This window comes from Vanellus vanellus, assembly GCF_965231255.1.
Source record: "Vanellus vanellus genome assembly, chromosome: Z".
NCBI classification, from domain to species: Eukaryota; Metazoa; Chordata; class Aves; order Charadriiformes; family Charadriidae; genus Vanellus; species Vanellus vanellus.
In genome coordinates, this window is record NC_138908.1 from 59,312,096 (window position 1) to 59,328,835 (window position 16,740).

The 16,740-nt window shown below is 39.9% G+C and overlaps 1 protein-coding gene across 1 annotated transcript in view; it reads right to left on the minus strand.

Moving 5' to 3' along the window:
- Positions 1 to 3,512: 3,512 nt before the first annotated feature.
- Positions 3,513 to 16,740, minus strand: part of DOCK8 (dedicator of cytokinesis 8) — a gene marked incomplete at its 5' end in the record, with an annotated part of 96,792 nt that continues 83,564 nt past the window's right edge. The window contains 11 exons of the mRNA XM_082497994.1: positions 3,513 to 3,731; positions 4,382 to 4,549; positions 5,422 to 5,528; positions 6,550 to 6,693; positions 7,325 to 7,561; positions 8,009 to 8,098; positions 8,624 to 8,758; positions 9,559 to 9,690; positions 10,582 to 10,725; positions 15,391 to 15,583; positions 16,042 to 16,142. Coding sequence (XP_082354120.1) covers positions 3,668 to 3,731; positions 4,382 to 4,549; positions 5,422 to 5,528; positions 6,550 to 6,693; positions 7,325 to 7,561; positions 8,009 to 8,098; positions 8,624 to 8,758; positions 9,559 to 9,690; positions 10,582 to 10,725; positions 15,391 to 15,583; positions 16,042 to 16,142 — 1,515 coding nt within the window. The 3' untranslated portion in view covers positions 3,513 to 3,667. The remainder of the gene's footprint in view (positions 3,732 to 4,381; positions 4,550 to 5,421; positions 5,529 to 6,549; positions 6,694 to 7,324; positions 7,562 to 8,008; positions 8,099 to 8,623; positions 8,759 to 9,558; positions 9,691 to 10,581; positions 10,726 to 15,390; positions 15,584 to 16,041; positions 16,143 to 16,740) is intronic.

The following is a 16,740-nucleotide window of genomic DNA, read 5'->3' on the forward strand; positions in this document are numbered from 1 at the left end:
ACCCAGACGCAAGACCTTACACTTGTCCTTGTTGAACTTCATGAGGTCCTTGTCAGACCACTCTTCCAGCCTATCCAGATCTTCCTGAAGGGTGGCTCTGCCTTCCAAAGTATCTAAGGAGGTGGATGACCTTCATGAAGGTTGTGTAACCCAGACCTGCCAGTTGTAAGTGACAACACTGCATTTCTTTTTACCCAGCACAAGTGTGGCTACAGCTACTCACGGTTGTGCTTCTTCAGTCCATCACCTGCTGAATCCTTGAATGTGAGATTTTTTTCATGAAGGATAAAAGGTGTCCTCCCTTTACATCTGCTGGAAATCTAGCGTTAGGTCTGCCCATGTAGGATCAGTAGTCTGACCAAAAGCACCCACCTTGACTGTTCAAATGTGTTCAAAATATGCTGACAGGTTAATTTATACTTCTGGACCATATTTTTGGTCTTCTTGGTGGACTCCTTATGTATGTGTATTGTCTGCACGCTGGCAGGCGTGCAAGTGTGTGCTCACACCTGGCTTGGATCAGCTGTGCTCTGTTGGGTGATGGGGCTGTGTACGGACTTGACACTGCTGGTCACAGCCTACTGCGCAGTGCAGCGCTGCGCAGTGCAGCAGGACGGGGCATGGCTGGGGTGGTGAACCGAGAGGTGATTGCTTGTCAGGCCACACCTGGAATACTGTCTTCAGTTTTGGTCCCTGCTATGCAAAAAAGATGTGGACAGGCTGGAGAGGATCCAGAGAAGGGCCCAAAAGATGATCAAAGGACTGGGGAGCCTGCCATGTGAGGAAAGGCTGAGGGAATTTCGTTTGTTCAGCCTTGAGATAAGGTGGCTTAGGGGACACTGTATCACCACTCTGAGCTGAAGGATTCTAGCCCCAAAACCAGCACCACACTCTCTAAAGCTGGTGCTTGCTGGTGGTAAGTGCAAGGAGTAAGTGAGCTATGGTGAACTTCCAGCTGAGACACCCATGGGAATCTTTGGACCAGCATCGGTGTAGTCCTGTGCCTCACTTGCTGGCTCCCCTGTGACAGCCTCAGTAGTTTCGGCCTGGACCTAACTAGTGTGGACACATGCAACTCTCTTGAATCACTCAGGTGGTGTGTCATTCAAGAATCAGACATGTTTCTGCTCTACACCTATACATCAGAGGAAGAATGGAGGGCACTACTGTCACTGAGCTTCCCACTGCCATATTTCATGGACACTGAAAAAGGACGTTAGGAAGCAGTTGTTGCCGGTTACCCCCACAACAGACACAATTTATTCTAAAGACAGACTGACACCTCCCCTGCCCAAATCTCTGTATTTTCTGCTGAATGATGCTTCCACAAGGAAAGGTTGTTCCTATTGAAATTTTCTTTCCATCTGGATTCTACTGAGGTGCAATGCAAAGGCATTTCTGAACATCCTGTGAAACAATCCCTTTATTGCAAAATTAATGTAATAAGGTAGAAAATACACATAGTTCAACTTTTGAAAGAAATGTACAAACCATGTTTCATTGGTAGAAGGGACAACATGAGCTACAAACTGAGGGCAAGACTGGCCAACTGGCTGAGGGGTGGTCCGCTCATAAAATGTAAGTGAAGAGTCCTTCAGTATTCCTATTACCTTGAGTATTGTCTCAGTTCAAGGACCACACAACATGAAACACTTCATTACTTTTACCTAGTATATTGTATACCTGTAGCAGTTTTTTGTTTACCTGAGGTTTCTGTTATTTAGGCTGTAAAGGACAAGCATCTTGTAAACAATGAGGTTGGATTATGGGGTTGACAGATGACAGTATTCTGACCTTCCTCCTGAACAGGCTGTTAAAAACAATAGATAAGGGGATAGGGTCTGATCTCATAGCTTCAAAGCTCTGGGAAATTAATAACCTTTTCAACTTAGAACTGTTTCAAAGCAACTTGAATACAGAGAAGCCACTCTGCAGAGGCATCTTTTGCTTTGAGCTTTTTATATCATTTGCTTATGTACTTTGGATGCTTTAAAATCTTCCAAACCACAGAGTACTTATTCCTGATTGTTGCATAACAATACCATAAATGAGGAGGGAAATGCTGTGTAAGTACAGGTTTTATTTCACCTATTTGCACATCTCATCTTGTTTGATCATCCCTGTGAATCTTCTGTGTAGCACATTGTAAATCTGACTTGCTCAGCCGTCAACAAAGTGCTGGGAAAATTCATATTATCAAATGGCAAGGCTGCAGATGACTATAAAAAGTCAAAATGTTTCCACTAAAAGCAGCAGCCTCAATCTCCTTTATACTGTCGGAGCAAAGAGACTTTGCGTTTAGAAACACATAGCGTTAGCTCTGAGAAAGTTCACTGTAAATTTCTAAAATTAAGTACAAAGGAAAAATGTAATTCCACTGTTTCATTTAATTTTAACATTAAATTCTGCATTTGGGCAAATGGGATTAGTTGCTTTAATCAGCATTAAACAAATAATTTCCCAAATCCTGAAAAGGTGAAGGGAAGGATGTGATACTGGGGGATGCTTTCATGGCTCTTTGTTTCAAAATACAAACATTACATCATAAGCGCGGTCACAATACAAATTGTGGCTCTGCCATTGCCTCACTGAGTACCAAGGTCCTAATCTCTCTCTCTCTCTCTCAACACCCTCACCTGCAAAATTGTAATATTATTTCCTCACTTCAAAGAAGTGCTGTAAAGATTATTTAGTAAAATGTTTGGTCAGGGTTCAGAAAGTACTAAGCATTAGGTATTATAAATTATGTGCTAATTTCTCTTAAGCTGCATTAAAGCCTGAGTGAAGTGCTTTGTAGGAAATCCTCACCGTGTGCTTCTGTAGTTAATTTTGGATAAGATTATCCACATAAGAGCATTGTATAGCAAAAGAATCACTAATAGCTTAGCGTCTTTTTAAACTATTACTTGTTAGCTCTGCTAAACATGACACTGATTATTAAGAAATCAAACTGCACGTCAAGTAGGAGTCCCTATACTTAGAAAAAAAATTTAGAAGATCTGTAAGAATTGTTTGCTGTTAATTATTGCTTTCCAAGCTTTGGTTGAGAAAACTTACGCAGAACTCTCCCCGCAGTTAAGGACTGCGACACAAACTGGTGACAGAAGCTGATTGAGGAAACTATTCCTTGCTGCAGCGCCAGCTCAGCTAACACTAAGCAGGGGACCATGCCTCTCCTCATTAAGACAACATTTAAGCATGTGATTAACTTGCAGAATGTGCTCCATTGCCAAATGCACATGGATAAATGCGGTCTTGGAAAAGGACCATAAATAGACATAATTTGTCAGCGTCCCTGAAGCACATTATTTGGATACATGTAACACCTCAACAAAACCACAGAGTTCTGTGTCTGTTAGCTAGTCATGACTGACCTCATGCCACTGACCACTCTAATGGTTCACCCCTTTGCATTACGCGATTATTTTACCATATATGCAACAGTATCTAAAAAGCAGCTCCTTCCTTCCCAAGTCCTCATGAGACGTGGTTGATCAGGAGTCATCCCCTTTTTTTCATTCAGTGACCTTGTATAAATGTTTTTCTGCACACTGTCCAGAAAGTGCACATGCTGTCTTGTGAGAGATTTCTGATTTCATAGGTGCTGAATACTCCATTGCTTCTGGCTTGCAGCATGAAGCTCTTTCTTGGCCAAAGCATCTAGTCCTTAGGTGCTTTGTGAAGAAGTCTGGGAATCATATTTCCTAAAACTGTGGTTTCGAAAAGATTCCCTGCAATGAAACGGATCCATAAATAAAGCTGGAAAATGAAAAAGAACCCAAGAAATACCTGCCTTGTGAAAAGGAGCAGCTGACAAATCATCAGCTAAAACATGTTATGTGTTGGCAGGTCAGAGCAATATTCGTTTTTCTGCTCCCACCCCACACTGGACACAGTGGCTTTGTGAAGAAGGTATATTCATAAGTAAAGAAAGAATGTAAGTTAAGACTCTTCTGTCTCAGTCTTGGGACTAAAATGGATTGCGTTATATAGGAGTAAAAGGATCACTCTTACTTCATGCTGGCTAACACCAAATGGTGCCATGTGTTCAAAACACATACCTGTTCTATCTCCTTCCTCGCTTCAAATGTTGAAGAAATGGCAAGAGGTTTCCAATAGCTTTTCACTAGGGTGGGGGAAGTCTTCTCTAATGATGTGTTAAAATGACATAAATCCCTTACCCCAGAAATAGGCAACTTGAGTAACACAGCTAATACCACATTCAGCTCCAGTGGAAGTCAGCAGACTTCTTTGATCAAGTATGAAGTTGGCAGTGTATATTGTGGCTTGTTTTTAACTGCCAGTAAAACTGCCTTTCTTCCTTGCAAAAAAATGGCATCTTTTTGTATAGCTGTAACAGATAACCCTGCCCTAACTGTACCTTGTGCTATGGACTTTCACTACAGGTTTGTACAGCTCTGGGATCTTCCTCTCAATCATGGGCCTAAGGTTCTCCTTCAGTTTCCCATAGTTCTTTCTGAGCTCTAGCTGATATTCCCGCTGGTCAGCAGTAATAAGGCGCTTGTTTTTTTCCACTGCTTCACCACACCTAGGCAAAAGAAAAGAAAAAAAAAAGGCATAACACGTATCACCCTACTTCTGTTAAACTCATTAACTTTGTGTTAGGTAATCTGAGTGGCCAAGGACCCAGGTCCTCTGAGCTATCTATTCCTGTGATAACTTGTCATCCAAAATTATGATGAACTAATAAGAAAACTCTGTCTTTTCCAAGTACCCAAATTGAGGTGATATTTTTAACACATTAGAAATGCATGAAGGAGCTAATAAAAAAAAATTGACCGCAGAATACTGAGCTACCTTCCTATTTACTATAAACACAAGCAGTGACAACAATAGCAGAGAGTAGAGGCTGTATCTTCTGCATAAGGCTCATTTTTATTTAACTCAAACTTATTCTTCAGAAATTGTGCGCTTTTTTTTTTGGACTAAGGAGATTAATATCTTGCTATGTGAGTTGCTCATTAAGATTTACAAGCACATCTAAAGAGAAAGCCATATGTATCTACCACTACCAATGTGTCTGCTTGACAGACAGGGTCAAATGTTTTCTTATGAACAGCTTCTACATAAAAATGTCATTTTATAAAAAACAAAATCAAGGCAATAATCTGAAATGCTTGACTTCTGTAAAATGCCTGTAAATTCTGTAAAACAAACGGAAGATCTTCATTTATACACAATTAGTTTGAAGTGTTAAAATTTGCTCCCGTTTGGGATGCAAAGTCTTCCAAAGCATTGATCACGAAGCAGACACAAGTCTGGACAAGGTGTCTAAAGCATGAGATGCAAGGATTCATGATGGTAACTTACATAATTAATTACACAGTCATATTATCGTTGCATTATTGTGATTATTGTCTTTATTGATGCAATTCAGCAATTCAATTTTGTTTTACTGACCTCATTATAAACTCTTTGAAGCACAACCTCAGCTTGTTGTGATGTCGATAAAGTTTCGGGTCTGCCGGAATTTCAGCCAGGAACACTTGTGCTACCTCTAGTGGTCCCTTACAGGAATAACACAGGACAATGTTAACGCCTGCTTAAACTAAAAACAGACCACACGTTTGGTTAAGCAGTTATTTCATGAGCGGAATTATGAAAGAAAAGCCACCATAACAGGATGGTTTTTTGCTCCTTTTCCTGCCCGGTTTTCCCTTTGGCAAACAGAGTATTTGCCCATCGTATTTCATCCTCTCCTATTTTTACTTCTCCTCCGTCCCCACCAAAAAGGCAATGGATGAATTCTACTCAGCAGAGAAGAGGTGGGATAGCTTTACTGCCAAATCTGGTTACATAAGAGAAACACAGCTCCTATTTGTGGCATTACAAGACCCCCAAGGGAGTTAGTTAAATAAGCACAGTGCAGAAAAGGACCACTCTTTTCAAAGCTTACATCAATGCGTTACTTCAGACTGGAGGCTTTGGCTGATGAAGAATCTGGAGAAATTGAGTGTACTTAGGCCTTCAGCAAAGAAAGCAAGCTTTGTGAAATTGTGGATAATGGCAAGTTTTCTCTCAGTTATGCCTTCATTCTTTCATTTAATATTTTTAATTGCCTTTTTTTTGTTAGAAGGCATATTTATCTTATAATTACTGCATCTCAGCTTTCTTTTGGGGCACCCAGGTCTTGACTTCGTGTATTTTCTGTGAAACTGTGAGTTTGTGGTGGTCCCACAGCAGAATTGTTATTATTATTCCCATTCCCCAAGAATACACCTGGAGTGAACAAAATGGCTGAGATGGCTAGCATGCTAGAAATGGAAAATCCTTGGATGCATTCACAAGGTTTTCTTGAGTTTCTGCACCTACAATCAAGATAGCACTTCCACGAACACTTTCACCACAAGCATACCTAATGAATAGCCTACAGTGACTAAATATCAAAGGATGAAGTTCAAATGCACGTTGTGACTAAATGTGTCTGACTAGATGTACTTCTTCCAGTGCAAGGGATGAGAGTGAAAAAGAAAGTACAATGAGAAAAGTATGCAGAAACTCTTCATCTGGCTTTTTTGGATCCCTTACCTGGTTTACAGTGGCTCCAACTGAGCCCTGTAAAACCATCTGGAGCATTTTGGCATCTGGTGGTTCTTGGTTGGTGGCTGCAGTTAGTTCCTGTGTTTTTTTCCGCATGTCTTCAATAGCAACTTCAATTGGGGTTAAAATAAACTAATGGAAATGGAAGAAAAGATGCTTCATTACCTGAATCATGCACAGAGCTGACCTGTTCTAAATCTGGCAATACCACTATCATTCTTCTGTGTCAAAAGCAGCAGTTGTGAAACCCATGAAGACTGTTTAATCTAAATGTCATCTTGGTGGATGCTGCATCTGATCCAAAGCTCTTTGACATCTTATCATTTACAAGAATAGGATGTAGATCTGACTGTCTGCATAAATTCATTATTATTCTAAGAAGTTACTGACTTCATGTCTGAAATGGTTTTGCATGTTCTACATTTATAAAACCTCCCTGTCTCTAAACCAGCTCTGAGTCCAATTTAGTTCTTTAACTGTACTTTATCAGCTTGAAGTACAGCGATAGAGAGAGCTCCACACATCCTCCTACACAGCATTACAACCAGGAGGTCAGAAGAATATACACTTGCTGTCCTTTGTTCTCCATAGTAAATATCCAGCTTGCATTTGTCTACCTATTCTATGCCATTCCCATTTATGAGCGTAACGTGTCTGTGAAATTCAGACAATTTTTTCTGCCAAGCATAGAATTTGAAAATCTTCCCATCTGGAGACTCCTTCAGCCTTTGAGAAATTAGATCTGTCCTCAAAACACAATTACCTCTTCTTTTTGGATGACATTGATTCTAGTTTTGATGTAGGGGAAAGCATGCATTGTGGTTAGGATGGTGTTCCTCTTGTATTGCTCACTAAGCTCTCCTCTGGGGCGCCCATCCATGGTGAAAGGCGTAGTGTACATGAACCGACAGAGGTTGAAGTTCTTCTCAAAATAGGTTACTCTGTCCTTCATCTCATAGTCATCAAAATACGGCTCCACAAAAGTAATTTGTATGTATGCCTGAGTAAAGAGGGAAGAACCATTACAGTACTTGACAACCCAAGAAGTGGAAAAGGAATGGCACATATGAAATATCCTATAGTTCACATTGGCTAAGCATGGTCTGGAAGTGCACAGAGCTGCAAATCCTTCAGGGCTCCTCTTCTTCTTCAGAGCTGACAAAACTTGCCTCTGGGAAGGGTACAGTTTAACCCTTGGGATCAGAGCCACCGCAGGGACTAGAGATCAGAACTTCTAATTTCCATACTCTGGGATGAGCTACCAAACTAAGACTTTCACAAAGGCTTTAAGGACATCCCCGAGCACAGAGATACAACCAAGTTAGTTTTGGGGTTTTTTTTGTGTGTGTGCCTTAATGTTTGAGCATAGATGCTTCAAGGCCATCCCCTTCTCTTTGTTTCTCTCCTGTGACAAAGCATTCAACACTCTCAATAGGACTTTCCTTACCTTATTGGGATCCAGCTTTCTTTTGTCTACAGGAGCAGAGTCCTTAATCACTTCCACAGCATCCTCCCCAAAACACTGGCCATAAAATCCCTGGAAAGGAAACAGAATTATCCCAGAGTGTTTTTAGTCCTTTAATGTAGTGGTAATGATCTGTATGCCTCTAAGAGAAACCATGACAATTTCTGGGCTCTGTACAGTCAGTATACTGCTTCATGAACCACAGCTGGCCAGGGTAAGGCATCTTCCAACAAAGATCAGTGTGAGTTGCTTATAAAAAAGCAGAACTCAAGGTAAAGTGATCAGAAGAGAACGTTGCAGTTCCATGAAAAATCTGAAAAGATATCAAAGCAAATATCTGGCATGTTCAAATCAAATCATTCAATATATTACAGGCCTGCCTGTAAGACACGTGGCCTCAAGAGGATGGGTCACTTTCATCATTATGCTGTAAAACAGGCTACAATGGAAAGGATATGCACAAAGGAAATAATGTATGGTACAAATCAGTTTGTTACTGATTTTTATATAGCAGTAATACTATTAGAACTGCATGGGTTCGTTAGAAAGTATAACACAACATTGGAGATCACATTAACACAATGTTTATTTCTTTACCTCTAATCGGTGAGAAATCTCAGGAAGTTTGGTAATTGCAGGCTCTTTATAAACAAATTCCTGTTCATCCAAGTCCCCAAATTTGGATCCATAGAAGCCAACACGGAAGTAAGTTCCAAACATTCTCTTTTGACCCTAATTGATAAAAAGAAAGAGGAAATTTACAATTACTTTTTTTTTTTTTTTTTTAAATGTCAACGTTGTAGTATTTGGATGCCTTTTTTCCCCAATTGTTATATAAGAGAATCCACTAATCCTACATTTTCCCCATTTCAGAGCCAATTCTATGTATCATCAGTGCTGATGGATGAGAAGCACATATTCATGAAGGAAAGAATACAAATTAAGGGGATATTTGACTAAAATCTGAAATAAAATTTAGGTTAATCATTAAGTGACTTTTGCAAAAGAAAACAACTTATTATTTTCTAATTCCATTGGGTAAACGTTAAAAAAATTAAAATTCTGCAATGAAAATTGGTAACGATTTGAAACTGTCCAGACTCAGCAATAAGATTCTTCTGGAGAAAGAGAAGGAAAGGGGCAGTATGAATGCTGAGAATTTAACCAGGCTTTTTTATTTTTTCTGTTTTATAACTGAAAACACTAGTTAATTGACAATAAAGTTTTTGGGTTTTTTCTTCAATAGATGTGGCCAGGTGGAATCACGCACGTTCTTATTCTGTTTGACCTATTCAGCTATTTTTCTGTAACTTTAAATGAGTTTTATATTCATCTCTTCTTTTTCCCACAGAGAGGACAGAACCTCTTTTCACTGTAGACTACCCTTTGTAGGTAGGCCAAAGCAGATGGAAGCTTTTGTTAGAAAAAGGAAATTGATCTATTTCACATGAACAGTTTTATTATCACCAGTCTTAAACAAACAGTGCGACTCAGCAATGTGTCTTGCTAGCAGTGCCTTGCCTCACCAATACCTTATTAATAATGCTGTCAAATGCTTTCTGTAGCTTGCTGTGTGTCAAGGTAAGCTTCCTGAAGTCTCGATGTGCTTCCAGTATGGGGATGACAATTTTGTACACCTCGTTCACAGTTTCGTACAATCCCCCCTTGGGAGAAAAAAAAAAAATAATAGAAGAAAAGAAATTAGTCCTCACACACTCTGAACATTAATGGCCTGGCTGACAAGGGGATTTATGGGACTCATCTTTTAATCTGCTATGTTGTTTGTTTCAGCTTTCTAAAAACAACTAATAGTAAATGGGTAGTTCTGAGCTGCAAACAACAGACTGGATCTAATTTGGATCTCTGATCTGTTGGGCTCTCAAACCCAAATTCCCGTGTAAAGCACATGGTTTCTACTTAGGGACTAGGAGAGTCAAAAATGCAGGTGAGCAGAAGGAAATGGATTTTTTAGCATGTATGTTTCAGGGCAACCAGAGCTGCATCTGGATGAAAAGAACCCAAATGATAACTTCAGAGGTGCTAAATCATATATCCTCTTTAGCACTATAACAATATGATGAGCTACTTAAGTAATAGCATCGTGACTCTTTACATGGTAAGGGTGGATTATGAGGCTGGTGGTTGTATGCTGTGTAAAAGCACAGGAGTAACTCTTATATGCTTTCTAAAATCTGTAGTTTAAGCTAGAATTTTTTTTTTGTACTGAGATGTACTATCTCATGAAAATACCAAACAAGAGGCTTGGTTCGTGTCTTGGACAATCACTTTCTGCTGATGCTAACTGTAGTCTGCACAGTAGAGGTGGATATATGGCTGAGCTACGCTACCTGAAAAGCCTAGCTTAGCCAACCCGGCTGAGGCAGGGCTAGGTGAGCCATAAGATATGTCTCCACCTCTTGTTGTTTGCAGTGGGGCAGATCTGTGGAGCCTGGTTTACCAGTAAGCCTTTTTTTTATTCATGAGCAGCAAAATAAGCTATGGATCTGTCCCAGATAGCATTGCTCCATCTCCCTGTGATTCTGGCCCTCACTCACCGTGCTGAAGAGCTCTGCTGCTTGTTCCAGCAGCCCTACCAGGCCACTTTCTGAGAAATACCTCCCAGAACATATACCATCTTCATCTGGAGACAAAACATCATCTGAAACAGCAGATTCCTCTAGCACATTGGATGAAATGTTCTAAAATACATCAGAGCAGAGAAATCAGAAACCTCTATCAATAGTCTATCACAGAGATCAAGGCAGAAACAGTTTCAACATATTTACATGATGGGAAGAAGAATGAGATTATACAAGTGCAGCCAGGGGACACACAGTTAAATTCCATTTAGAAATGAATGTAACATCATAAATCCCTGCAGATGGCAGATCAGGAGTTTCGCTACAAGAATCCTAAACTTTCCTTCTCGCCTCAGGTTTAAAATAAAGACTCCTGTAGGTTGCAAACCGGCCTCCCTCTGGTGGCTGGATTTACATGAAGCTGCAGTGAGCTCAATGTCCCACACCACAGGTGTCACAACTAACGTGCCCTTCCTGCTGCTGGCACCTGGGGGTGGGAAATTCCACGCTGCACCCCGGTCCTCCTGCCACCTGCTTGAAGAAGTTGAACTTTCAAGTTGCTGATTTGACATAGACAATATTGCTCTAAAAACTGCAATAATTGAATGCTGCTTCTCGTTTCAGCCACCGCCATATTACACCTTGATCCTGCAGAATTTACTCGATTTCGTGTTAAAGTTACTGATCTTATTGTGCATTGAAATAAAAACTAGACAAAGCACACAGTGTCGGTCACTCTTTGAGATTCTAGACCATGAAATATCATGTCTACAGTTCTTCTGGATCCCTTTGAATAAATGACACTGGGTAGAGTCAACATTAAAATTTTTATAATACATAGAAATACATGTAAATGAACATTAAAGTATATGTACATACAGTATGGAACTAGCATATGTAACTTTCAACAGCAGCAGAAATGCTAAGCTTTGATTTGCTAGTCATTAAAAGGAGTTAAATTAGTGTCATAGTGTCTCACTTCAGCAGAAACTGGCAATGACAATCTGTCTGAGTGCAGGATAGATGCCAGCTGACTAGCTAACCAAGTGTTTAAAGACATCTTTATAAAATGGCAGAGACACCGAGGGCTGTAACTATTGATCAGATTTCAGATAAAGAATTGGCACCACACATCACTAGCAACCTGGGACTTTCCCCCTTGGGTTTTGTGGATATATTTATTTCTCCATGGGTGAAATTTACTCCAAACATGCTGACATCACAGTACCTAGTCTGCACATCACGTCAGCTCCACTGGAAGGAAGCTCAGGCGAGCATTTGCAGGAGTTAAGAATATGTCTGAATTTCAGCCAGAGGGAAAACTGCAGCACGTTTTAGCACACCCGTGTCACTTTTTACCTACCAGGCTCTTTGAAGATAAGGACTTCAACCAGAGTTAGCTTCCTTGGCACATACTTAGGGCAACTCGTACAACCCATGTTGCTACTCAATTTCTGGTTTTTCTTTTCTGTAACATTGAGGACTGTTTCTACAGAATGGCATGTGGTCTTTGGTGACTTTTTTTTTTCTTTTTGTTGCAAAGGGTAAAGAGTCCAGAGGAGTGATTTATTTATGAAAGTAACCAAGCAAGTCAGACAGCAATTATTTCATCTTTGCCTTTAAACCTGTAATAACTCATGTCAGGCATGTATTTCCATGTTTTACGGTCCACACACTCTAGTAAGAGACAGCCTTCATGACATATTCCTGGTGCTTGCATGATCCTTTCCAAAGTGGACATGCCTCACCCACCTTTTGCCTTGATCTACCTTTCATACTGAAGAATTCGATACGTCCCTTATATAACAAAGGCAATACACAAATTACCACGTATATCATCAGCAATTATTCTGGACCTCACAAGACTAGTTTTCTTTAAGGAAAGAAACACTTGTGTAAACTCAAGGGGCGTTACTGTGATCCCCAGATGATGTTAGATATGGCTAAGGTAGCCTGCAACCTACACCCCCAAACCAGCACAGTTGAATTAGGCTACTGCTAAGCCCAGGCTAATTAGTCCTATGTCTCAGGAGGTAGACAAACACACTAAGTCCTTGACTGTGGTAATATAAAGTGACTTTAAAGTCAGTCCATGTGCAATTCATACTCTAAGTCCATATTATCATTTGCAAAGAGGATTTAGTGTAAACACAAATCAAGCTCAAAGGGAATTTCACTGAAAGTGATCCCATTCTGATTTTGAGGGATAGTTTTTATTGCACAGAGGGAAGCATATACAGTTTGTCTGGCACAGTATAAGGAAAAGTGTTGCTCTACTGACAATCAGTTTTCTGGACACTAACAAAGTCACTGCGGAAGACCTAGGTCAACTGATTTTATCCTTTGCTTCCTCATTTCATTCATCTGTAAAAAGGACATAACACTTCTGCTCATCCAGAATAATCTTTTTTAATACACATTATTAATACCCTCAATTCCACAACTAAATCTACATCACCAGTATTAGTTAATTTCATATGTGATCTAAACGAAGAAATTGACACAGAAAGAGTCAATGAGTGAGATCTGGAACTCCAGGTAAAGCCAAGACAGTCTGAGTAGTGTTTCTCTCTTTTGTCAAGGTCATCTGAACAAGATCTTCACAGGTGCTACAAAACACCAACCTATTTGTAAAGAATGGGAGCCCTTCTCTTGAAAGGCTTTGTAAAAATGCAACGAGTTATTATAGTTAATTATTGTTATTGAGCAAACTGCAATTCAAAATTATGCTGTCAGATAACAAGTTGTGCAATTGGTTTTCAGCTCATTAAGGCATTTCATTACCTCTCTCCTATGGAGCAACTGTTCCTTTAGCAAATATATTTAGACAAACATTTTGATGAGAGAAATAGATTGATTTGTTGCTTTTAAACTTCTAAGTTTTTGCTCGCCTGGTGTGTTGTAGAATATATTTCAGTTCTCTAAACTAACTGGAAACACACCCATTCATGGCAATCTGCATAATCGGGGAGCAAAGGAAGAAGGAATTGCACTAGGGTCAAGTGTGTGAGATGATAAGTACTCAAGGCAGCCTGGGAGCAGGATGACATTAGGAAGGGAATGCAGATTTCACCTATATCTAAATGATGATAGCATGTAACAAGTAGGGAAAAAATAGAAAACAGAAGTAATGAATGGAAGTTAGAAGTTAGGAAGTATACAAAACTGATAAGGGATGCAGAATGGCAGAAGTATAAATCCATGGCCAGAAGTCTAGCCATGAAAAGGGTATATACAGCTATCTTAAGAGTAAAGGAATTTAAGAATAACACTAGTCCATCACCTGATTGCTAGGGTGGAATTGCAAATACGCCCGACATACTTAACTTGATGCAAAATGCGAAGTGGTGCAATCATGTTCACATTTACTATTCTGAAGGGAAAAAAACACCCCAGGTTGTATGGTTATATCAAGGCATGATGGATGTACAAACTACTACTGTTATCCATTTCAAAATCATCTGGACCATAAAATGTGTTCCTCAACAGTTTAAAAGAGCTAAGCAAAAAGGGTATTCAGGCAGCGAATACTGAGTTGCCATACGTTTTAGAAAACTGGGGAAGTTCCAGACAAGGAAATATGCTTTGGGGACCACATTTTTTTAAAAGTAAACAAGATGAGCAGATAGTGGCAGATTTATCAGTCTGCATCCAGGACAAAGTGCTGGAAATACTGATACAAAGTTTAACTCAAGAAAATATTAAAGGTATTGTAATTAAACTGAATCAACACCAGACTATAGAAACCTGATACTTTTAAAGAGATTAAAATCTCATAAAGGCAATAATGCCCAAACAGCAGATGTCTATACAACATCTGAGTCGATTCTGCAAAACATTTCTACTAATTAGTTGGAATGATTCCTAATCATTGCAGCAAACACTCTGTAAATGAACAATGGTCCTCACTGGTCTTAGAGAATAACGATAAAGGAGGAATCATCAACATGTGTGAATATTTTTAAGGGTTCAGCCATTTCTATTTTTAAAAATGTGTGAAAAAAAAGCAGTAAAATCACAGAATTTGCACATGAAGTCAGTTCAGGTAAGGGTAACCAAAACTGCATAATCTGATAAACTACATAAACATCTGCATTTCAAAATGTCTAACTCTAACGACAAAAAATTTTGCTTTCATCTATGTGATGTAGAAAAGAAGGGTGAAAAACAAAACCCAAGAAAACTCCCTGGAAAAGATCAATGTATTACTGAGTAAAGAGTTCAACAATGCCAAAAGAACCAGTGGAGTCTTTGGAGAAATAAACTGGCAGATACTTCCCAGGCTTAAAGAACTTATGGGACATTTTTATTTGACTTTGATGTCACTGCGTATAGACTATGGTGATTGTGTCATTCATCAGTCAAAAGGGTGTTGGTTAGTAATGGGAGGACAGTCAAAGGATTGGAGAACATGCCTAAAAGAACTGAGTAGCTCCGATTACCTAGATCATGAGAAAGACATTTGAAAGATGCGTCTGTCACAGTTGGTAAGTAACAGCCCTAGGAAAAGGCACGTGATAATAGAGGGGTTCTACTTAGCAAGCAAGAGATTACAGTATCCAACTGCTGGAAATAGAAACTAGACACAGCCAGATACTAAAGTGCCAGTTTTCATCAGTAAGCATAAATCATTGGAACAACCTACCAAGAGTGGTGATGGATATTCTGCCATTGTAACTCTTCCTCCCCATACATACCCTTCTACTCTGGGCAACACAAGGAATACACACGCCAGAACAGGCCATCCCAGCCTTACGCTGTCAGAGCCTGGCAGCCTTTTCTTACCTGAAAACTGACACTGCCCACCGGGAGATAGTTTCGATCTTCAAGCATGCTGAGGTACTCTGCCACCAGCGCTGCAGCATGGACCAGACACATGGCTGCTTCTGTGTAGCACTTCCTCTTGGTGTGCTTCTCTGCCATGTTCTGCAGCCAAGTCAGCCTCAAGTCAGGTGATGTCTGGTATCCTTTGGCAATTCTAACAACACAGGGCAGAAAGGAGGTGTGAATGATCACTTCTTCCCAAATAACAGAAAGAACCTTTATAATTCTCCACCTGGGCTGAATGGAAGGAGACATCTCCATCTTTATTCTGTATAATTCACTAAGCGCAGGGCAAAAGAAATGGTTAGGCAGGGGTAGGCAGGACACACAGCGGCTATGAGGAGAGTAAAACTGCTGAACCCAAGACTCTCCAGTGTTTATCAGTCCTTGACTCCTGTCCTTGCTCAAGTCTATGCCCACCTCCCGGTGACTCCACCACAACATGCTTAGTCCCAGAGGCTAGGTCCCCTGTGCCAGATCAGCTATGCTAAAGTGGGAATGTACACAAACAGAACAGCTAGAGGGTTTGTCCACAGCTTGTCCCTAAAACACACAGTTCTTGTGCTCACCTCACTACAGAATTTCCTCAGTAGCAAATCTAAATGGATTCACCTGTACATGAGATCCATGAGCATCTCCGGATCTTCCTGAAATTCCCTCATTTTCACTGTATCTGACAGGATGCTGTTCAGATTACACAGCAGCTCCTCTACCTGCAGTAATACAAAGATCAACATGCATTTCTCAGGTGTTTATTTTTTCCCTTCTAGAAAAATAACAGCATCTGCACCAGATGATGTTACTCTGTTTTAGTCCCTCTTACCCAAGGAAATGTCAGGATGCTGAATTGCTACAAAGATATGTTTTTCCAACTCTATTCAATGCAGCAAAGACTGCTAGCATAGCAAATCTTACACATACATTTTAATTAATAAAAATGTATGTGTAAGAGCTGAAATCCTTTGATCTGTTTATTTCTTAATGAAAAAAAGAAATCAAACCTATGTGCTAATGTTCAGCTTTAGTTGATCTGTGATCTGACAAAAAAGTTGATGTTTTTGTAAGCCTTCAGCAAAAGATGACTTATTGTGAGAATTTTAGCAAAGCATCTGTCCGTTGTCTGAAATATTTTTCATTATTGCTGTTGCCACCTTATGAATTGAAAAAGGGAGAGAACTTTCCATGATGCTACTTGTCTGAAAACATAATGAATCAAATTCCATATTGCGAAACTCTTACAGGGTACAGGTCCTGCAGGCGTCTAGAAGAAAGTTTTACACCAAGCTAGGAGATGATTCTCGTTTCTGTGGT